General features: G+C 36.8%; 4 protein-coding genes across 6 annotated transcripts; 3 read left to right on the top strand and 1 right to left on the bottom strand.

Annotated features, from left to right (window-relative positions):
- The first annotated feature begins 3,146 nt into the window (after positions 1-3,146).
- On the top strand, positions 3,147-4,526 carry LOC6578735 (growth arrest and DNA damage-inducible protein GADD45 alpha). The gene has a single exon (XM_002004607.4). The coding sequence runs from the start codon at positions 3,500-3,502 to the stop codon at positions 3,986-3,988; it is 489 nt and encodes a 162-aa protein (XP_002004643.1). The 5' UTR covers positions 3,147-3,499; the 3' UTR covers positions 3,989-4,526.
- Positions 4,527-10,236: 5,710 nt separating this feature from the next.
- Positions 10,237-14,672, top strand: LOC26528280. Of its 3 annotated transcripts, none has more exons than XM_032730023.2 (4): positions 10,237-10,442; positions 13,865-13,949; positions 14,005-14,322; positions 14,394-14,672. In XM_032730023.2, exons 2-4 carry the CDS (start codon positions 13,887-13,889, stop codon positions 14,553-14,555), a joined length of 543 nt encoding a protein of 180 aa, XP_032585914.1. In that variant the 5' UTR covers positions 10,237-10,442; positions 13,865-13,886; the 3' UTR covers positions 14,556-14,672. The 3 variants fall into 3 exon arrangements, 2 of the variants coding, with proteins under 2 accessions (XP_032585914.1, XP_043866876.1); XM_044010941.1 differs by lacking the exon at positions 10,237-10,442 and adding an exon at positions 13,309-13,481; XR_004364120.2 differs by lacking the exon at positions 13,865-13,949 and having other exon boundaries at positions 10,239-10,442.
- A 2,283-nt stretch (positions 14,673-16,955) lies between these two features.
- Positions 16,956-17,719, top strand: LOC26527263. Its single transcript, XM_015163299.3, has 3 exons — positions 16,956-17,041; positions 17,097-17,414; positions 17,477-17,719. The coding sequence occupies exons 1-3, from the start codon at positions 16,979-16,981 to the stop codon at positions 17,636-17,638; spliced, it is 543 nt and encodes a 180-aa protein (XP_015018785.1). The 5' UTR covers positions 16,956-16,978; the 3' UTR covers positions 17,639-17,719.
- Positions 17,720-18,256: 537 nt separating this feature from the next.
- On the bottom strand, positions 18,257-20,620 carry LOC6578734 (putative mediator of RNA polymerase II transcription subunit 26). Its single transcript, XM_032729769.2, has one exon. It carries the CDS (start codon positions 20,513-20,515, stop codon positions 18,587-18,589), a length of 1,929 nt encoding a protein of 642 aa, XP_032585660.1. The 5' UTR covers positions 20,516-20,620; the 3' UTR covers positions 18,257-18,586.
- Positions 20,621-23,507: the final 2,887 nt, after the last annotated feature.

Raw genomic sequence — 23,507 nt, 5'->3', positions numbered from 1 at the left:
TTTGGTATTTTGAGTCATGTCGAACATATTTTTAGTTGAGCGGCATGACTCAGCGCGAATGTGAGAATTCCATCATTAGCCATGCGACGGCCACTTGTTTCGGTGTGGCATGTAGCAGTCAATAAGCCAAGCCGAACAGGTAGAAGCTATGCGAAACCCCGACCTATTTTCCATTAAGCATCATGAGTTATTCGCATGTAACTGAAACTCAACTACAGTGATATCCGATATGTGTTTTTCTTTACCTTCTTTCATATGTTTATTTCGCATCTATCAGGAAATTGAACATGAATGTTGTCTATGGACTAATCGGATTAATTAATGTACTATTTTCCCTAAATTGTTTCTATTGCAAAGCAAATTTCGAGATTAAAATATGCAGTATATAAAACAAATTACTTATATATCTAGAATGTTCAGCAGGAAGAAGTCTTAACTTAACTAAAATCTTAAAATTTCAAAATATCAGTAAATATACCACACAAAAATTGCCTGTGTACTACTACGACTTTTTAATAAAATATAATATATACTTTTTATTAAGTAATTTTCAAAAAAAAAAAAAAAAAAATATATGGGTCATGCTTGATAAAAAAAAATAAATAAATAATAATAAAGTTAAGCAATATAATATAAAATGTTTAAAAACAATATGAATAATATAAAAAGCATCAAGAAACTTCTCATAAATAAATAAAATTTTCTTGACATTTTTTGAAAGCCTTTATGATATACATAAATAATATAATTTATTTTGAAATACAAACAAAATGTGCTTAAAATAAAAATTCACCCGTTCACAATAACAAAGCTTTGGGCTCCAAATATATAAAATTTTTTTTTTTTTTTTTTTAATTTCTTTATGTTTTATTTTGGGGGCAAGTCTGTCACGAAAATACAGTTGCTTAATTTGACTGTACTTTAAAGTAGAGTTCACTGTAATTGTTGTTGTAGTGCACTTTACCGTTCGTCAACAACACTGAGGCGTGGCTGAAGTTCATTGGCCATACAAAATTGGCGCGCAAATTCTGTGGCCTGATCCAAGATATATAAGTATAAATATAGTATTCCATTTGCTGTTCTCTTTTCCTTGTTATTGTTATTGTTTCTTACGCCTCAATTGTATTTTTGAGCTGAGCTAGGCGATAATTTGCAAGCCGTGTTTTTCGTTGTTTATGCGCAGCAAGTTAACAATATTTATATTTAGACTTCAGATAGGTCAGTGTTTTCGAGCAGATCTTTACGTATGGAAGATATACCGGGTGATTAACCGCTTGCCCCAAAAATGCCAACTAAACCCTTTTCTCTATGCACTTTTTCATATTTGTTTACGGGCAGTTCATTGAGTTCAACACATATTGCACATCAAATTATAAATTTTGTTTTTCCAAGAAGTTCATTAAACTTGATTGGCTTGGCTGTTTAATGTGGGAACTTTATTTCGCCTTGGTTTTTTGGTAAGGAAGGCAGCTAGAGTTATAGCTGGCCTAAGTGAAACAAAATAAATTCCTTTGTGACTTCCAAGAAATACGTAAATCACTTCTAAATTGTCGTACATTCAACCTAAATGTGTATAAATTTACTACATCAATTGAATTTCACATGATTTTTTGCATATTTCATATTGTATTTCATTTATTTGTATATATGTACGTGCCTTTGGTCAGGTCAGGCTAATTACAAAAATATTATTCTGAAAAAACAACGCTCAGCATAAATACAAAAAATGCTCGCACCACAAAATCCAATGCAAAATAACAAAATAATTCATAAAAAAAAGTGCAAAAGAAGCCAAGAAAAAAAAAACATGTGAATACCAACGCCATAACGGTAAATGAACTGCCGCTTGACAGACTTTCAATTGATGCCAATTGCCAGATGAGACAGCTGTGCTCAATACATAGTAGTTCCTGAAACTGAATTATACGCGTCTATATAAATTTAACAAATGCATCATCACAAACAATATATATTTGAGTGTCTTTTTAGTGTTTGTTTTTTTTTTTTTTTTTTTTTGGTTTTGTTGGCTGGTTTTCCATGTGCACGTATTTACCCCCTGGACTGGTATTCATTCACTAAAGTTTCATGCGAAAAAAAAAACAAACACAGCAACAACAACAACAATAACAATGCCAAACACAATTTTATGTGTTTGTCGCGCGCTCATTAATTAAACAATGAGACAGCAAAACACTTTCGCACGGACATCAAGTATACGCAACGTGCGCCGCGGACCCAATTTGACGTCAGCTTTGTATGCATATGTAAATGTGTATACATGCACGTATGTATGTTTGTAATCGACTTAAGCATAAACATTATTATGCTGCCTTTGAGTCATTTGGCACGACCTGTTGACCACTTTGGCGCATAGCCAAATGCATGACCAGCCATCAGCTTGAGTTCGCGTGAAAAGCGAATGCTGAAAATTGATGATTACCGTTAAATGGGCTATAAATTGACACAAACTGAGCTGAATTTTCCCCCAAAAAATGTGTGACAATATGAATTTTTAGGGAAATTTAAAATCATTAACGAATTCAACGAAAAAAGATTGCTCGATATCAAGGCAATTCATTGAGAGTAAAAGTTCGAACGAGCATTCAACTGATATGCACACACACACGTACACAAACACACACATATAGATATGCACTCAAGCTGTGCTCAGAGCGCGCACCCAAAGAGCGGCATTGAGACGAGATGAGTTTGAGCTAAAAGGGCAAGGTAAGCGGCTGCAGTGCGTAATAAAAGCCACAGAAGAGGCACGAAATAAACTTTGCTAATTGCCAAAATTAACGGAAATCTTTGGCGGCATCCATGCAAAAGCCAGCAACAAAAAGGCATAAAAAAAACTTGCTGAAGCTTCAAATTTAGAGCGCGAACGGAGGTGTCAAGCGAAAAATTACTTGGAATAAAGCACATACACACGCACACGCACATATACACATACACTTTCAGAGAGAGCGAACGAGAGTGAGAGCAAGTACGCCGGCTGTCTGCTGCGTGAAAAAATTCGAAAAAAGCTCTACTCAGCCATTGGGCCACAGAGAGAGAGAGAGAGCAAGCGTCAGCACATGTTCAATCGTGTCTCTGCTCTTATGAAATTCGTACGCGGCGAGAGCGTCGCTATAAAAGCGAGCCGTCGCTATCGTTTGGCATTCATTGTGAAATTGAAAATCAAAATTGAAACAGGCAGCAAGCGAAACGGTTGAACGGATTTCAAAGCGCACAACGTCAACGTGAAAAGAATTTCATAAGCAAAAGTTAATATAGCGCAAATTGTCAAGCCATAAAAGCACAAACAAAAAACAATTCAAAGCTAATCAAAAATTGACTAACGCTAAATAACATTAGCAACCACAAGAAAAACAAAGCAGTGCCAAGCCGAGACAAAGTGTGCGTTACGCAAACACAAAAAGTGCAAAGAGAAGCTACAAAAATAGCTGAAGCTCAAGCTCAAGTGACAAAATCAGAAGAGATTAACAACAATTCCAATATGGTCGTTGAGGAATCAGCCAACATGCATCACTATCACAGCCACAACAACAACAGCCTGGAGCTAACCGAGTGTGCCATGCCCATCGGACGTACCGTTAAAACGGCTCTGCTGCGTGCCCAATCGGAGGCTCGTGTGATTGTCGGCCTCTCGGCTGCGATCAATACCCTATCCAAATCACCAGAGGGTTCATTGTTTTGCCTGATGGCCGTGCCTAAAGATGGCGATTCGGCCACACACATGCACGAGGTGCTGCTGGAGGCGTTCTGCTATGAGAATGATATCTATGTCATCAAGGTGGACGACGCCACCAAGCTGAGCCGGATTCTGGGCCAGGAAAGCATCGAGTCATGCTGCCTGATTCAAAAGACCTGGGCAGGCGAGCAGAACGAGGAGCAGCTGAACAAGGCCGAAAATCAACTGGTCGACTACTGCGAGGCACATTGGGATGCGCCCCAGCATCCCATTGTCCAGCTGCCCGCGGTGTAGGCGCGTTCGGAGAGATGGCAGAAGCTATGAGTTGAACAGCCCGTCACAGTGGGGCTAAACATGGGTTTAAATCAAACAAGCAACCAGTTAAGACAAGGTTAATGTACCCGAACGTTTGGAGAGTTCTGCGGAAACCGACGTTGGGACATATTCCAATTACATATAATACAACATATATATATGCATATGTATAAGTGTATATAGAGGAGGAAGGGGAGGAGCAGGAGGAGCAGCGAAAGCTAAAGTAGCTGCAAAACGTTGAATTATGCTAGAGAGCGAGCGAGAGAGATAGAGAGAGGCAATTGATGGCGACAACGACCTTCGTTGGAGCAGACGAGAATGCAGCAGAAAAAGCAACAAGCAGCAGCAACAACAAAACAGCTGCTGCGGAAGTGCATGCACTCTCTCAAGCTCCCACTCTCTTGGATTTGGCACCAATACAATCATACACCAATACAGCAATACACCAACACAACGGCACACGTTTAAGCGCGTGACAAGCTGCTGGTTTTTTTTTTTTTAACTGAGAGAGATTATTGATAATGGCGAATTTTTCGTTCGCATTGAACAGATTTACGCATAAATTGTAATACACTCTATTAAAAAAATATGTAAAAAAAATATTGTAATTTGTATGTTAAAGTTAAAGTTTTGTTATGTTAGCTTTTCATATAATGGCGTAGAAATTGTACAAAAGAAAAAAGCATTGAAAAAAAACCAACAAAAAAAATGTTATTTAATTTTAAGTCACAAAATTAAAGAAAAGAATTTTTTGAAAAGAAAATAAAAAACTTGAAAAAGAAAACCTTACAAATCTTCTTATTTATACAAATTTTCAGCTCTTTATTTCACAGCCAATTTGGAATTCGAATGACAAATTCTTGACGTCAGAATCATAGAAACACCTTAAGTCCGAAAATCACAGCAGAATATCAATCAATATCTAAAGCGCTTTATCAGCGGTATTCCCCCAATGAATCTCATTTATAGGCACGCTCTTATCAAGCCTATGCATGTGCTACATTTACATACATGCATACAGACAGATATATATCTATGCATATGTGTGTATGTGTATATATACCACTTATATGGTCTGAATCAATGCTGTAAAGTGGCCAATTAAAACGTTCACCTTATATGGACTCTACGTGCACGCTTCAGCCAGAGACATGTTAATATAATCAATGCCAACGATCCAGACAGCGCGACTTCGTGCCATTATACATGGAAAAATTTGTTTGCAGAGCCCGTCAGAAACAAAAAACTAAAACAACAATTTGCAACATATCATCTTAGGAGTTGCTAAGAGCCACGTATAGCTTGTATAGGTCAGTTAGCTCTAAACTAAAACTCGAGACAATTTGTAAATGGAAAAAAAAAAATAAAAATAAAAAAACAACAATGAAATTGGTATAATTGGCTATAAATTTGCTTGAGACAGATGTGTATCTACATATGTACATATGTATATAAGTATAGGCATAATAATAAAATTATGATCTTAAATTATTAACAATTGAAATCATTTATGCTAGTTTATATATTTTTACACTGCATGAAAATTTTAAATATATAAGGTTTTGTTTGTCAACTTATATTATTTTGATAAATAAGCAAAAAATAAAAAATAAAAAAAAAATAATTACAAATAATATTTATTCACATATTTTAGTATTATTTATGCTTAGCCATGTTTATTTATTGAATTTTCATTGTTTTATAATTGATAAGAATTTGTTCCTACTTTATATTTTTTATTAAATTTATATAATTTTCACTGTAATCTAAATAAAATTTCTCTTAGGATTATATAATATTTATACATTCATTTTAAGTTTTTTACTTTTTCATAATTTATATACATATTACATAATATTCTTGAGGACCTAATCAAACTATATGTTAATTATAAATGAAAAATTACGCAACTTAATTTATGAGAAAAAGTTCGAAGAATTATTGAAATTAATGTAGATTTGCTACCGTTAAAAGAGATCTATTTACCCTAAGTGTAACACTTTATAGCGCTACTTAAGTCAATTATATAAAATGCTATTTCACATGAGCCCATTAATTAGTAACTTACATGCTTGAAGCAAAAACATTGCTAATTTGCCCAGATTGACGCTTACACCTGATCAGGTGCAGTTCGTTGATCAGTTATACAATGCGCTACATTGGTAGTTTGTATTGCCCGTTAATCAGCTGCTCAGTTAGTTCAGTTTGTTCAGTCAATATTAGACATGCACGAACAGGTAGATCATCAGCGTACTTTACACCTGCTGCGTTAATTCCAAAGAACACAGCTGAGGCAAACTCTAAGTAAGCATTTTTGCCAAGTCATGAGTAACATTCATTGAACAGCTCGAGATATTGTGCGAGTGGGGAAATCCTAGGCCAAATACCATTTAGGAGGGCATGGTGAATGCAACGTTTGCTCAGGTAGTTCACAATTCACATGAGACGTGAATGAGTAGAAAAAAAAAAATATTTAAAAAACTTAAACAAACGAGTGCTGGGAACACGAGCCAAGGCGAACAATCAAACGGAAAAGATGATGAGCGACAATGGTGACATCGTTGAAGGCAATGAATCATAAAAATATATATCGATTAATACCGATTAGTATCGATGCTTACAGCTTGACCCCAACCAGTGAAAAATTAGCATAATTTCAAGTCAAAATAATCCGTTAAGCTTAATAGCTACCCGACCGAAGTCTAATGAGAAACAATGGAGATGTCGTCGAAGGTAATGATTCATATCGATTCATAATGCTTCATGCCAAGCTCAAACTAACAATAAATTAGCATATTCTCAAATGTATCCGTCAAATGTATCCGTTAGCTAGCTGAAAGCACTCCGTTTCCAGTTTTAGCGACAACTTTTCAACTTCCCAGCTCGCTAATTAGACAGAGGGGTAGTTGTTTGCCCACTGACTACCCTAGAAGCAAACCTGAACTATACAACTCAATATAGCTCAAACTTAAACTCACTAAATAAACTGGATTTCAGTTCAGCTAACATTTTTTTTATTTTTTGTTTTTTCATATTTATATTTTGTTATTGTTTATTTTGATTCGGATTTCCATTTACGCGCGCAAACATGTTTTTAGTTGTAATTGAATAATATTATTCAAATACACGAGATTCGCTTGAACTGAATTATTCTCGTTGCCTGTATTCCACATAAAAACATATACTATATAAGACTTTATAATACTCTAATAAAAAGACAGCAAAGCTTATCAATATTCACTTAAACATGGATTATATTTATTATATGGCAAGTGAGTTATCGCTGGGAATTTCTATGGAAACTCTCCCATTTTTGCAGTTAGATAAGAACATTTGTTTTGCTTATTAGGCCAACTTTGCAGTAAATGGGATTCACCGAGTACCCAAAAAAAAGTTTAAAAAAAAAACACAATCAATTGGCTTCTCATTCAGTTTAACAAGAAATATAACCAAAAAGCGGATATTTATTTATTTTTTTAAGAAAATGGAACATGTACATAAATAAATAACCTATTTATACCTATTTTTTTCGTTTTATCTGACGTCTACCGGGTATTAATTGATCTGTTTGTGTCAATGCCCACAGATAACTTCCAAAAATTTCCAAAATTTAGTATATCATATCAATTTATCATATATATAGCAGCTGGCTGGCACGCATATTTTTTTGTGATTTGTTTACGATTATATATTTAGTTAATTGTATTTGTTTGAACCGCTCTGAACCTTTCCACTGCGCCGCATCAATTGATTACACAGACACAAAGCTGCGCACAAATACACACACGAGACGCTGGACACGAGACACGCTGGGCTCGAGCGGGAGAAATATAGTTATATGATGAATGGAATACTGCTTATAACCGGTTCAGTTTTTTTTTTTCACACTAACACACAGACATATATTACATAATATATTGCCTAGAGCAGAAAAATAAGCAGCGGAGATTCCCATAAACAAATATAATATAGATAATATAAATAAAACCTGCAATCGCTTTTACTATGAAAGTGCATTCACTTTTTATAAGGTATTTTTCGGAACTTTATAAATTTTTTATAAGGGTGCTATATATATGATATATACGCGTATTTCTTTAATGAATACTTCAATTGCTTGGAAATCGATATTGTTTATTTATGGAAAATTCGTGGAAGCAATTGGTAAACCTTTAACATATATGTATAAATACATATGTATATTAAAACAACAAACTCACTCAAGCAGCTCATTTAAATGCATTTAATTAACAACTGATAAGCTTTGTAAATTGAAATAACAAATATTACACATTTACTCAAGTTACACAGACAACCGATATCAGACCATATTGGGGCATTGTAAAACTCAAATAATGTAAAACCCTTAGCCAATAATATATATCGCCAAAATATACAATTCTTTCCAAAAACAAATATTTCTAAAAATTTCCCCTGTAAATTTTCAAATATTTACGAAATTAAATCAATGCGAGGCGCGTGCTGAGCAATCATTGTAAATTGCAGACATTGTAAATGCATACATACATATATGTATATGTATGTGCATATATTCATATTATATATGAAGAAATTTCTCTCGAAAATCAATGAAATAAAAGCCATTTCAAATTCACTCAATCAATTAAGCACTTGTATATGCATTTGTCTAAAGATCACAAAGTGAAAAGTAGTTCAAACAGACGACAAAAAGGCCTTATCAGGCACACACAAGCCCTGGTAAGTATGACTTTGCAGTAAGAGAGATTGTGGCCACACTCTAAAAAGAGTCCAAGGTCGGGCATGGAATTTCCCACACACACAAAGTGTTTGACCATAATTATTAGACTTCTGGCTTGTTTGCTCTATATAAATGGAATTCCGTATTCCGAATTCTGTGGAAATTTATTATGTAAACAATTGAAACGGATCTCTGACCTGGAAACAAAAGTCTATTTGTATTAGATATCTTGCACATTCCCAACAATCCATTGCGGAAAAATTTCAACCATTAACTGCGCATCGAAATAATTGTGAGTAGAGCAGGAGCGCAGGAGCCATAAAAACAGGGACAGAGCTAGAAAGATAATAGCAGCAACTGCCAATGATAAAGCCAAATATGAATATTTTAGAGACTTTTTGTGTGTGCTCTGTTTGATTTTCCGCTGAAGCGCAATTGCACCTGTGCACTAGATTAAATAGTTTGAATTCAGCAACCATGTAAGTAAACCCAATCGATAAAAAAACGAGGCGTCCCATACAAAGCCGAATTAACACCACGTTTACGTTTGTGAAATGCGTGTATTCGCATACATAAATATAATAATCACACTTTGTTGTCTGCTGTCTGGATCGTGCTATATTATTTAATCTTTGATACCCTGTACTTTATTTGAAATTGCTGAGAGTAGACTATTAAATATTATTAGACTATATCTCTTCAGATATAATTTAACAATTCTTAAAAAGAAAAAAATTTAGTTTTTGTATCCTATCATATTATAACTGTGTGAACTCAGCTGTTATGGCAACTAATAGAGGTAAATTTGGTACGCGGCTTATTAAACCTCTGTTATGTGAAATTCTAATGAAATTAGATTTTTTTGTTTTACATTATTTTCATTTTACCCAATTCTTAAATCTTATGAAATATTTTGTTTATTATTAAACATAAATGTTCTTTATTCCACATATTACAACTACTATGCCGTCTACAGGGTATTCGTCTGTTCAGCACAGTCAAGCCACTTTAACTCTCTCAACTAGTTAATTGGGCTGCCATTGATTTCTCTTCTGGGGGTCGCTTCGAGCGCTTTTTTTGCAGAGACGGCATCAGTTAACATAAATGCGCTGAATTTCACAAGAATTGCGACGGGGCGTTCACAGTTGGTTTTCGATAGCATCGTTATCTCCACTCAACTCAACGCAACACAACTTGTTTCGACTTGCTCGTACAGCGCGTGCCAGGCAGCAAAGAAACTTTGAATTGTTTACTGATAAGAATTGTACAAAAAGCTGCAAGAGAGACAGAGAGAATAAGTGAGAGTGAGATAGACGGAAAGCGAGAGCGATATTGCGAGATAGAGAGCGCCAAGGGCTGTTCAACTCAGTGTTCTGGGTGGGGGCTTCCACCTGCTGTGCGACATGCCCGAGCACGTTTCGAGCGAACAATGTGCAACTGTAAAAGTTCCGTTTGACTGTTTTGTTTTTTTTTTATTCGTTTTTTATTGAACGAACGAAACGTTATAAAATTCTTGAAAAACAATTGCAGGAATTGTGCACATGTTGCCGTTGTCTGTTTGCTTACGCAAGTCGTTGCGCATACGCAGCGTGTGGCCGTGTTTACCGTTAGCACAGACTGAGCCACCCAAAGCCACCCATCCACAAAAGAAACTTCCAGTCGACCAGCCAGGCAGAAGGCAGAGCTTGCGTCAATGTCATAAAACTTTCTCACGTAAGTCAAATTTAGCTGTTGCTTATCCCCCAAACAAGCAGAACAGATTGCGGCTCATCCCTGAACATCGACTGAATATTACGAGATGTATTAATACGACTTAATGGCCGCATTTAATTCCAAACTTTAGCGTTTATGTCACATTAAGCCCTTGTTTAATGAAGCTATAGCGATATTCCTTAATGAAGTGCATCGGGAAACTGTCAACATGCTCGGCTTATACGCTTACTTTTACACCTAACTATATGTGCCGATTGTGTATGTCATAATATAAAGCATTTATGGGGCTGCAGTAAATATACGTTTGCCAAAAATATACTAAGTAAACAAAGGAATTCACCTACATTTTCCAAGAATCGCACAGGGGAAGTACTATACACCAAAATTTTATTATTCAGTCAATTTGTAGTATATAAATATTCAGAATTTCAAATCTAAACAATATTCCCCTACGCTAGATCATATATATCCCGTCACATGGGAACCCGTGACGAAAACATATTCATGACGTCAAGGGGTATATCACAAATTTCGAAGCTTTACGTCTGCAAATAAGCATAACGATATGTAGAGCTCTACAAATAGAAGAAGAAGGAAGCCTTAAAAAAAAAACACATATGTACATATATATTTTTTATCTGAAATGTATATTTCTTTTGGTGCTGTACAATTGTTTTGTTTTGATTCGCGATAGTTCTACGCCTACAAATATATGTTGCATATAATAAATATATTTCATTTTTATGGTCTCTTTGCCAAGAACTTTTTAATATACCTATTCAAAGTAAATCCAGCTATTTTTGTGCTAATTCTAGATCAATTTAGCTGTCTAGCATGAATTAGCAAAGCTCGCAGAGCTCATCAAAATGTATTTAACATATTTTTTGTAAAATTTAACAGGTTTCAAGTGTTGCCATAATTAAACATGCACTCATTATTTTTAAGTATTTTCTTTACATTCAGTTTTGAATGCTCGAAAACGTTCCCGAATTTAATAAAACATCTCGCTACTTTATATAATTTTCTCTATATACAGGTATTTATGTATGTATGTATGCCTAAATGCCATAGCAACAGTTAATGTTTATATATCCGCTGTTGCCAATCTATGTATGTGTTTGCCAAATGAAGCAAACTTTTAAGCATGTGTGTCAAGCATACGCACTGTTGCCGCTGATAGCTACACAGCGCCCCTTGGCACCCCTCGCAGCTAACTCAAGCGAAAGGCGTTAAACTTATCGTCTTTCAAATTATCAATGCCTGCTGCCTGTAGAGTTGCCAATTCATGTGATTCATTTAAATCGTATTCATTAATATAGTACATCTAAGAGTGACAAGCGACTTTGAACCTGGTTAAAGAGCAACTTCTAATCATCTTATCTTTCGCCCTCGCACTCTTCATATTTCGCTATTTCTTTAAAGATTGCAATACAAAATATTCCGAAATAAATGCAAATTATGCTTTTGAATGTGAGCAGCAACTGTACCCGATACAGGAACGACTGTCATTAGTTTGGCTTATCGCAAACGTGATAAACCACATGTGACTAACGAGCAGATCACGTTTTTCGCTGATGTATTTGGCACAGGAGCATATAAAATGTTTCTATTTCTGTGGCGTGGCAACAATTATATTTATTATATTTACCATCAAATAGGCCATATTAATACAGTTATATTACCCAATCAATAATATATGTATATAAACGCCGATAAATAATATAGCCAAAACAGCCAATGACCGCTATAAATCAAATTACTTCCTGAACTACATATTGTCGGGGGTCGATCAGATCGTGCTGGCTGAAAGGGAGCGTGGGAGTATATAAAAGAACTCCTTGATGTCTTTACATAGAAGAATCTGTATATATAGCGTTATAGAATGCATAAATTGTATTGCTAATATCAGCATTGCTAATAAGTGCAAAGACTTCAATTATAATACAATTATTATTGCTAATAATCAGCATGAGAACTATCATTAAAAAAAAAAAAAATAGATAAATAAAATAAGAAATGATTATAATATCATTAGAATAATGATAGTAAAATTTAAAAAAACATATGTAAAAAAATATAAAAAAAATACTAATACTCATACTAATACTAATACGAATAATAACATTAGGAAAACCAACAGTAGTAAGCAAACAAATGTTTTTAAGCACCTCGTTCAATTAGACCTCAATAACAACACACTTGACCATCAAGATGAGTAATATGGGCAACTGGAAAACCATGCCAAGAATAGTTTCAGCTGTCGCCATCGATGGCGCTATTTTTACAAACAATTCAGCTTTAATTAAGATTAAGTATTTTACAACCGACTGCAATTAAATGTCATAACAAAATACTACATTCGGCGGAATGCGCCAGACAACGCACGGCTATTGCCCCTCGTCTCAGCCAATGGGCATTTATCTAATCAGCTTATCAGTCATACTGGGCGAGAGCGAGTGTCTCACGCCTCGAATTGGGTGGGCAAGGCATGCTCAAGGCGCCACAAAGACCCACATTCTCTCAACTGACGGCCGCTTATCTCCGGGGGGTTAGCAACCCGAGCTCCTCTCTTTGCATGACAGCAATCGCATACTTCATGTGACACGAGTAAATGGTGGGCAAAATGGTATTTGCCCATTTTGTAAGGAATGTACAAAAATAAACTGGGTAGGTACAAAAATAGCTTTGGTGCATAGCTAAAATTAGCTCAAGGTAAAAAAGCAAATGTTGACAAAATCTGCATAAATAGCAAAAACCATAAGCAACAGCGCAATAATAATAACAAATCGCGGAAAATTTTATATCAGCAATAAAAAGACTAGACATATATGTGTGTGTATATGTATATGTGTATACCTTAGAGACCTTATCAGACGACGCAGTTCCGAGGAAAAACAAAAAGTCAAGTGCGCCAAGTTAAAGCCCAACCGAATCAGGAGGGGAACTACCTGAACAGTAGCGCCATATATGGAAAGTATTTAATAGGCTGGCGAAATTATTTTTAAGTATTTGCACGACAAACAAGAGTTTTATTACTGAGTAAGTTATGTGAATTATTGAGGAATCGAACCAAAAACTATAATCAGTGCTGCATGAAGTTCTAGATTAAGATAATAGTTGACAGTCTCTATAATTATTTTGCCTAGCATTATAAAACAATTATTTCGATTTGTTTTTCCATTTTTTGCATAACCCAGTTTTCTTTTTCTTTTTAATACCAATCATTTACATATTTATAAACAAAATAAAAAATGTATAAGACGTTTAATTGACATATATATATATATAGTATATACACTAGCGAATTGAGCCATTAAAATAATAATTATTGCAAAAAAAAAAATATTTTACAAAAATTATTTTTACATGTTCAATTAACTTTGATGGTATTTAAATCGATTATATTTCTATGGATTTCTCAGTCAAATCAGTACCGCTGGAACGATGACACCAAAGTGGAAAGTTTCAATAATACTTTTGTATTCTCTTCTAATCGAAAATGTTTACGTAATTAAAATTGAATCCAGCTGCTTTGCCATCATCTTTAATCTCTATTTTTCAGACAAAGGCCAGTGTGAAGTTTACAAATGTTAAATGTGGATCTCTTGAACCAAGCTTGACCACCATCGATCAGTGTCGCCTTCATGCGATTAGCCGCAACAAAACCGTCCTAAACATTGCGATTAATTTGCTGAAGGCAGCCAAACAACTAGAGGTCCATTGGCAAACGAAAGTATGGGGAAATGGCTACAAGCCCTGGTTAGGGGAATATGATATCGACTTCTGTGGCTACTTACGCAAACCTAATCATCCAGTGTTCAAAATATTGTATGACGCCATCAAGCCCTTCACAAACATAAACCATTCGTGTCCCCTTTCGGTGAGTAAGAGACGAACGGTTTAGCTCACTGATCATATGATCTATCTATGCTATCTATCTATCTAATCCAGGGCATGCTTTATATTAAGGACATGTACTGGGACATCTCCAACTATAAATTGCCTATGCCATCTGGAGACTATTTAGTGCTTCTCACTTGGAAACAGAACAAAATTCCCTGCATGTACACGAATATATATTTCAATTTTAAGCAGGATATTATTTTCGATTGACTATGTTCTTGAAAAATTAATATAAATTGAAATATCAAATTTAAATGCAATTACGTATTGTCAAATATGAGTTTCTTAAAACTCAAAATAAAAGTTCCATTACAATGCTATGATTTCTTTTAACTTGAGTATATCATAAAAGTAACTGAACCAAAAAAAATATACTAACATAAAATATTTTAGACTCTGCATAATGGAATAACGCTTCAATGAGCAATGAGAAACGTTCGTTACGTATTCATGCAATTGGGTGAGTTATTATTATTAAAAAATTTGGGCATTGCCATAAATATTGAAAACGGATCAGTTTTACTTTCAAATTTTGGTTTTTGATTTTGTTTGTAATTAATGATAAATGGCATTTTCTCTGATTCAACTGATAGAAAAATAATCACAATAAAATAATGATACTTGAACAAAAGTATAAATATATATATTTGGCTTCCACAATGCTCAATTTGCGAATTTTTCAATCAACGTTGTGCCAATGACACCAATATGAGAATGTTGAGCAGTGGTTTCGTTTTTCTCCCTCCAGAAATTATGGATGTTAATTTTAATTGATGTATGTTACTTTTAGTAAATTAGTTTAATTTAATCTGTAATCTGTAATCAGAAATAGAACTGTGCTTTTATCGAAAAGAAAAAAAGAAAAAGGACTTAACTTGTTCTGAAACTGAAGAACTGCTAACATTGTACCTCGTAAAATCTGACGCAATAATATTCTAGTTTACAAATTCAAATTTGAATAAGAAAAATTTTAAAAGACTAAATATTCTAGTTTCAAATTTTCAGAAAAGGGAAGTTTAAAGTTGCAATTAAATTTATTTTGCTGGCCATTATAAATTTTCTAAAAAACCTATTAATATTTTAGATTATTTTTTTCAAATGTCAGCGCATTTCATATCCAAATCAATGCTGATACGATATATACATAGAGGTCTACACGTAATTACTCCACAACTGAATTGTAACTGCGCATTAGACAAGCCATATATGTATATGTATACATACCTACATACATATGTACATAAATTAGGAATATGGTACGAAGGCCAACTTATCAGGCATAAACCCAATTTAGGGCAGACGCCTGACAATGATTTAGTCGCTGGCCTCTTGCATCAGCCATTTGAGTTTAGCGATTAGCAATTAATTTGTCAGTTGATTAGCTTTTTGTACAACTGCTGCAATATTGCGCGCTCGTCTTTAAACTGAGTTGAATTTGAAATTCGTATTTGAAAGCGTGAATCATGCTTGACGCGTACTTTGCTCTCATGTCTCGTGTCTCGTGTCTCGGTGTCTCATCAGTTGTAGAGGAAATGGGCATTTTCTAATGTCTGATAAGATTTGCTGCTCGCTTTTCACTGTTGTCAGTGGCTGCAGCTTCTTGGCGGATGTGGCCATGGCCATATATGGCCAGAACTGATTCGCCCATCTCAGTGCGATTGCCAATTACACACATTACTCATACGTACATTACTCATACGCCACGTAATCGCCCAGATGCCTATCGCACAGTAAATGATAGTCCAACGGTTATTTTTTACCGTTCCACCGCTACGTTACGCTAGGTCAGTTAATAGCTAGGCTGTCAGCTCGTCTGGTCTATATGCTAATTGCTACGATTTTGTAGGTGTCGATGTCGCTGTTTCTCCCTCTCCCACTCTATCTCTCTCTTTGTCTCCGTTACTGTTGCCGTGTGATTGTCGCATAAGCATACGAAATTTATGCACCTCACGGACTTCAGTTTACCTGCCCCGCACAGTACGGCAAGTGCCGCGCATCTAACGGATCTTTCCCATCTCAATTGCATATGAGATACATCTGCTGGCTGCTCCAGTTACGCCTCAAGTTGGCTCCGCCGTATGCGCATTTTTAATGCGATTCGTGCGCTCCGCCAAACTGGCGACACAATCAATTCCAACAGCAAAAAATTTGCATCAGAACGTTCTATAACTGTTCATTGGGGCAACTTCCTTTGTCTGCGGCCAAATATGATAAGAGGAAACAATTCGGAAAGTTTCGGAGCTAAACTCAAATTGTCGAAGCTTCAATGCACTTGCATGGCATGAAGTGAGAGATATTTAATATGATGAATACAATAGTTAGATAGATAAATAGATGGAAATATAGATAGTTGTAAGAATAGATGAATGGTATAAGAGCTCACTCTATGATGTTTTTTTTTTTTTTTTTTTTTTTTTTGTATAATTCTTAACTCATATATATATTGTATATTTAATTTATTGACATATTTGTATTTAGTATATACACTAGCGAATTGAGCCATTAAAATAATAATTATTGCAAAAAAAAAAAATAATAACTAGTATTATTTCTATAATTTCAATTGACTTTGATATTATTTAAATCGATTGTATTTCTATGGATTACTCAGTCAAATCAGTACCACTGGAACGATGACACCAAAGTGGAAAGTTTCAATAATACTTTTGTATTCTCTTCTAATCGAAAATGTTTACGTAATTAAAATTGAATCCAGCTGCTTTGCAATCGTCTTTGATCTCTATTTTTCAGACAAAGGCCAGTGTGAAGTTTACAAATGTTAAATGTGGATCTCTTGAACCAAGCTTGACCACCATCGATCAGTGCCGCCTTCGTGCGATTAGCCGCAACAAAACCATCCTAAACATTGCGGTTAATTTTCTGAAGGCAGCCAAACAACTAGAGGTCCATTGGCAAACGAAAGTATGGGGAAATGGCTACAAGCCCTGGTTAGGGGAATATGATATCGACTTCTGTGGCTACTTACGCAAACCTAATCATCCAGTGTTCAAAATATTGTATGACGCCATCAAGCCCTTCACAAACATAAACCATTCGTGTCCCCTTTCGGTGAGTAAGAGACGAACGGTATAGCTCCCTGATCATATGATCTATCTATGCATCTAATGCAGGGCATGCAATATGTTAAGGACATGTACTGGGACATTTCGAACTATAAATTGCCTATGCCATCTGGAGACTATTTAGTGCTTCTTACTTGGAAACTGAACAAAATCCCCTGCATGTACACGAATATATATTTCAATTTTAAGCAGGATATTATTTTCGATTAATTATGTTCTTAAAAAATCAATTTAAATTGGAATATCAAATTTAAATGCAAAAACTCAAAATAAAAGTTCCATTGTAATGAATATGATGAATACATGTATAGTTAGATATAAAAATAGATGGACATATAGATAGTTGGTATAAATGGTATAAGAGCTGGAAAGCGAATTAAGTTGCAACTAGATATACTAGATCTCTCTATATTGTTTTTTGTATAATCCTTAGGTCATATATATATTGTATATGTATGTGCATATATTTTTCAAAAGAAACGCTTGATTACTTTCCTCGTAAGAACTTCATATATGATCAAATAATATGTATATGCAAAATACATATATCAAAATATTTAACCTAAAGTTCAATCACTTTTAGCTCTCTAAGTTTGTAATCTCTAATCTCCCTATTTTGTAATCTATTTTTTTACTGATCTTTTCGGTAATACCTTATTCCATGATTGTTCTTCTTCTGTTTTCTACATGTTTTCGTTTCGATTCGATTTTCGACTTCCCCCATCCACTCTCTTTCAACTTCTGCGAGCCGAGTGCAGTCAGAAAGCCGATTGACCCAACTAAAATACATAATAAATATAAGTAAGCAAAAAATAAGAAAACACCAACTCAAAATACAAATGTGAATTTACTTTGATTTTTGCGTTGTTTCTCAACTGAATGCATTAAAGAAAACTTACGAGTCTAAGTGAATCGCTTAACGCTACAGGTGATCGAGTATGCGTACGAATATATGAGTATATCTGTATGTGTATGTGAATGTGAATGTGAATGAGTGCGAGTATTTTAAGTCTAAGTAAGTGGAATGCATACAAATTGGATCTGAATTTTGATGAATTGTGCAAAAAAATAAAACAAATATCAAAGCGTGTCGATGTCGATGTCCATTTCGATGTGGATGTCGTTGTATATGCGCGTGTGTGTGTGCGTGTATCGTATTTAATGAGTGCAGGGTATCTGATTGGCATCCTTTAGATTGGCCAGACGCAGCTGCTCCAAGGCGATTTCATGGGCTTTGAAATGATCGCGCGTGGCCTGTTCCCATTCGCTGAGGCCCGTTGAGCTCTTCAAGGCACTTGTTGACGAGCCCGAGCTATAGGTAGAGCTGGCCGGGCTGGAATTTGAGATGTAGCTAGAGCTGGAACTGGAGATGGAACTGGAGCTGGCGCCGCTGCCTGCAGTCTTGATCGTGGCTGCTGGGGTGGCGCTGAAGGTCTGCAGGAATTGCTGCGCCTTTTGGGGCTGCGGGACATAGCGCACCAGGAAGGGATTATGCTCGGCCAGGATATAAGCTTCAGAGCTGGGCTTACTGGGTGCACTAATCTGACTGGGTACTCCAGACTGAATGCGCAAAAAGAAACCGTTCTGCACCTGTTGCTGCTGTGCTATTGTCTGTGGCTGAGCGGGCTGAGCGGGTTGAGCGGCCTGAGCTGCCTGGGGCTTGGCATACTGATAGCTGCCTTCAGCAGATGCTGCCTTCAGCTGCTGCTGCTCGGCCTGCTGGCGCTGCTCCTCCTCTAGGCGCTCAGCTTCCATGCGCTGCTTCTCCTGCTGTTCCAGGGCAATGCGCTCAGCTTCAAGCATGCGACGTTCCTCCATCAGACGTTTCTCCTCGCGCTGACGCTCCAGCTCCATGAGACGAATCTCCTCTTGACGCTCCTGCTCCAGCTGTGCGGCCTGCTCACGCTCATCGTAGCGGATGCTGTCCTCGGATTTCACCTTGACTTGGTTAAAGTTGTCGGGCTGCAGGTTCTGTGCTGGGGTCTGGGCGGACACGTATGCTCCAGAGCTGCTGGCATCGTAGGTCTTTACGCCGGATTGGGGTGCTGATGTGGGCAGAGGTGCATAGGATGGCTGCTGGGGCTGTGGCTGGGCATCTGGCTGAGCCTGGGGCTGGGGCTGAGCCTGTGCCTCCGTCGCTTGACGCAGTAGGGCTTCCTTGTATAGCTTGAAATGTTCCTCGCGAGCGCGCTGCACTTCAGGCGTATCCTCGATGGCCTGCTGTTGCTGCTGCTGCTCAGTTGGAATCGGAATAGTTTTCACAAGCTGTTCCTGCTGCTGAATAGGCTGTGGCTGCGACTCCAGCGACTCCTGTGTCTGCTTCTGCTGCTGCTGCTGCAGTGCCTCGTTATAGCGCCTCAGATGTTCCTCGCGTGCGCGCTTCACTTCCTCAGTTTCCTGCACGGGCTTGGGCGATTCCAGGGCAGCATTGGTCTGTGACGTGAAGGCATACTGCTTGACCAAGGGCTGTTCGTTCTTTGCAAAGGGCACCACTTGGGACTGCTGCTGCGGCTGGGCGGTAAAGATGCTCTGCTTGACGTAAGACTGCTGTGGCAGCGCTGCCTCAGCATTGATCACCTTCAGGCGCGCCTCGTTCCAAATGCGCATTTGCTCGTCGCGCACACGCTGCAGCTCGGGACTCAGGCCGGGCACCGCTTCAAAGGCATTCATCTTGATGATCTGCTCCAGTGGCTCATATTGCGAAAGGATGTTGGCCGTTGGCTGCTTGCCCTCGGCGCGCAAGCGCTCCAGCTCCAGGCGCAGGGCATTATAGCGCTGTTCACACCAGGCACGGAATAGGGCCAAATGCTGCTGCTGCTGCTGTTGTGGTTCCACTTTAGCCGAGGTGCGCACAAAATTATTGTCGGGCTGGGCCACGGTGCGTATGCCGTACAGAGGCTCCGGATAGTTGAAGGCAATCAGACGCTCGGCTCCATTGCTGTCCAGATAGCGCGTATAGCCTTGCACAATTTCGCTCTGCACAGGGAATTCGCCGCGTGCCGGCGCATAGGCCAGCAGATTGGTGCGATAGCCAATGGAGTGCGCATGCGCACCCAATGCCAGCAGGCTGAGCAGCAGCAGACGCATCTTGGTGGATCCTCGTTGGGAATGGAATGGGTCTAGGACTAGTAGGACTTTTGGGTTTTTTTTACTTGAGCAACGACAACAAAAAAACACAAAACTTCACTACAACTTCGACGACTTTAGCTGGGAGACTGTTGGCTTTCGGTGCCGCAACCGTTGCCTTTTATAGTCTAAAGGCTAAGAACCGCAAGGGCGCAAGTTCGCTGCCTTGTCCTTGGGCTAACCCGTTTGGTTGGCATGAGGATATGCCAATAAATATTTTGTTACCCCAGGTCCAGTGAATCGGCACGCAGATATCGCATCTCCGGTCTAAGGTATCTGATCTCGCTTCTCAGTTTGTCAGCCAGTCGGTTTGTCTGTCTCGCTGTCTGTTCTCGAACAGTTAATTGAGGCGAGTCTTGGCTGTCAGTCCTGTTGGTTCTTCTTCCGTTATGCTGGCCCGTTCCATTCACCAGCCGCTGCCCCAAGGTCAGCTGATGTGTATTTTTAGTAGCAAGGCCTGCCTGTGTTGCATGTTATGGCCCAATGCATAAATTAAGCCCAGCAAAGGGCAGCTGCAGCTGCAAACACTGAGCTACAGTTGCATGCTCAATCCCCCAGTTCGATTTATCAAATAGCCAGAGCATAGCTCGGGCCTTGTAGACGACTTTCGGCCATTATTATTAAGAGCGTCTGTCATTTGTCAAGATATCAATTGATGAAGAGAGCTGGCCAGTTGAGGCCCAAATATGGCGTGCACTTATTTATAGACGCAACTGTTGTACAGTCGCCGGCCAGACGCGCCTGCAAGACGACCCGTTCCCCATCTAAGGGGGCACATTGACAGGGCTTAACCGGTTCAGAGCATCTCGGTTGCGGCATTTTATATTAAATACGAATCGGCGCCGTTATATGGGCAATTCACAGACTTATATACATACATTGAGTACATAAAACAGTGCTATATATATGTGTATATACATACAATATGCAAGGAAAGTCGCCAAGGGTGCCATAAAATAAATTATGCAAATTAAATTATTCGCCGGCCTCAGGAATGTGAAAATCAATTGGAAATTTTTGTGGCTCTTAATTGATATAAAATTTTAATTATTTTTTTCATTCGGCTGTCGTTGACAGCTGCTGTGAACTGCAATACTGATGTGCAATAATTATTATATTTAATTTTGTATTAACATTTAAGGAGGCTCGCTTTGTTATTGTCGGAAATATCATAAATATATACAATATATAATATAAATATTTAATTAGAGTGGAGATAGAGATAGATGAACATGTGTTAGGTGCGAATTTAAGCACCTGCGTGTGTCTATATACATATATGTATATGTAGAAAATAAGCGGCGGAATATAGTTCCATAAAATTAGTTTCACAGAAAAATAAACTAACACGCACAATTAAAGAAAAAAGCGTTAAAAAAAATGTTTAAATAAAAATTTATATTAAATTGTTACTCAAATCTCAAAATAAATAAGTTTACGTAAAAATGATACTAATTATTATTGACATTTAATAAATATTTGCACAATTAATTCTAAGCTCAAATGGACGTAAAACATTGTTATCAATTTCTGTGAAAACGTTTAAATGAAACGTGATTTGTTTTAATAAATGAGAGAAAGAAATGAGACAAACAACAAACAAAATTTTCCAATATTTGTTTATTTTGAAATTAGATCTCAAAAATTGTATCCCACTTATTATTTGTTTGAATATTTTCTAGAAACATTTTCTTCCCAGACATTGCAAATTAAATTAGTTAATCAACGACCAATAAAACTTTATTAAACAATAATAATTACAAAAATAAATAAAACAAAATAATTAAATATTAAACAAATCAAATTAAAAACCAAAACAAAATATAAAAGCAATTAATCATCGAATAAGAAATTAATAATTAAATGATGGAAAATAACGCAGAAATAAAAAAATTTATATACACTTAAGCAATGCAATAAAAATAATATAGAATAAAATAAGTAAATTAAATAATTAAAGTAATACAACATGTAAAATATTAATATTTATCAATTAGTAAATTAGCAAAAAATATTTTATTATTAATATAAAATATAAAAAAAAATAAAAAAATAAAAAAAAGAAGAAATAGAAAAAAAATATATTTAAATTTATAGAATACACAAATTCCACAAAAGCGTGTAGCTAAATAAAAACAAAATAAAATACTAATATTAATTCACTTCATCATCCAGCAGCAAATCCAATTCTCTGCAGCTGCAGAGGTCAAAGAGGACAAACGGAATTTATGGAGCCGACTGAGAGCATAAGAAATATGAATAAAATATACTATATAGGCCACATCAAACTCTGCAAGCCACACCTAGCCTGGCATCTAGAGCAGTTGATGAAACACCACATGGAGCCAACCCGGGCTCACCTGCGCATCACATGGCATTCATCACATTCTTGGCACACATGGCTTTAATCACGTATTGTCAATCTTAGCACTTGGCAGTGAAACAGATCACAAGGCAGGCGAATTGTGATACCTCCATAGTAGCTCTGACTCTTTATGAATATGGGCAATTATTTAAGATTTTCACGGAAGTTGGTTTATTCATTTGTTTGGCAACTTTCACACAGAAGGCCGATTTCGTAAGACATTTGGCAAGAGCTTGTTGCCAAGTATAAAGATTTTATTTATAGCTATAGATTTCATATGAACTGACCACAGTCACGCTGCGACAGCGGCAGCGGCAGCGGCAGCGATATTGGCGTCTACGTCGACTGCGACGTCACATGCTCGCCAGAGAATTTCTGGACCTGGAACAGACTTTCATCAATTTAATATTTTCGTCTGTTTTTATGGCTTTTTGGCTACTTGCGTCACTCTCGCAATTTATTTTAATTATTTTGTTGTCCACGCGCTTCAAACGAACTTAAATGGATGCGAAATGGAAACGGAGGCACGTCCCATTTAATTAGAACAACGGTTACTCTACTTCATGCACGTTGCGCCTTATCTTATCA

This window comes from Drosophila mojavensis, unplaced genomic scaffold (genome assembly GCF_018153725.1).
Source record: "Drosophila mojavensis isolate 15081-1352.22 unplaced genomic scaffold, ASM1815372v1 contig_80, whole genome shotgun sequence".
Classification (NCBI taxonomy): Eukaryota; Metazoa; Arthropoda; class Insecta; order Diptera; family Drosophilidae; genus Drosophila; species Drosophila mojavensis.
Note: the sequence above shows the minus strand (reverse complement) of the source record. Positions and strands in the feature narration are given on the sequence as shown.

Coding starts and splice junctions, on each gene's coding strand:
- LOC26527263 (XM_015163299.3), top strand. CDS start 16,979: ATGACACCAAAGTGGAAAGTTTCAATAATACTTTTGTATTCTCTTCTA. Junction 17,042..17,096: donor TTCTAATCGAAAATGTTTAC/GTAATTAAAATT, acceptor TCTATTTTTCAG/ACAAAGGCCAGTGTGAAGTT. Junction 17,415..17,476: donor ACCATTCGTGTCCCCTTTCG/GTGAGTAAGAGA, acceptor CATCTAATGCAG/GGCATGCAATATGTTAAGGA.
- LOC6578734 (XM_032729769.2), bottom strand. CDS start 20,515: ATGCGTCTGCTGCTGCTCAGCCTGCTGGCATTGGGTGCGCATGCGCAC.
- LOC6578735 (XM_002004607.4), top strand. CDS start 3,500: ATGGTCGTTGAGGAATCAGCCAACATGCATCACTATCACAGCCACAAC.
- LOC26528280 (XM_032730023.2), top strand. CDS start 13,887: ATGACACCAAAGTGGAAAGTTTCAATAATACTTTTGTATTCTCTTCTA. Junction 13,950..14,004: donor TTCTAATCGAAAATGTTTAC/GTAATTAAAATT, acceptor TCTATTTTTCAG/ACAAAGGCCAGTGTGAAGTT. Junction 14,323..14,393: donor ACCATTCGTGTCCCCTTTCG/GTGAGTAAGAGA, acceptor TATCTAATCCAG/GGCATGCTTTATATTAAGGA.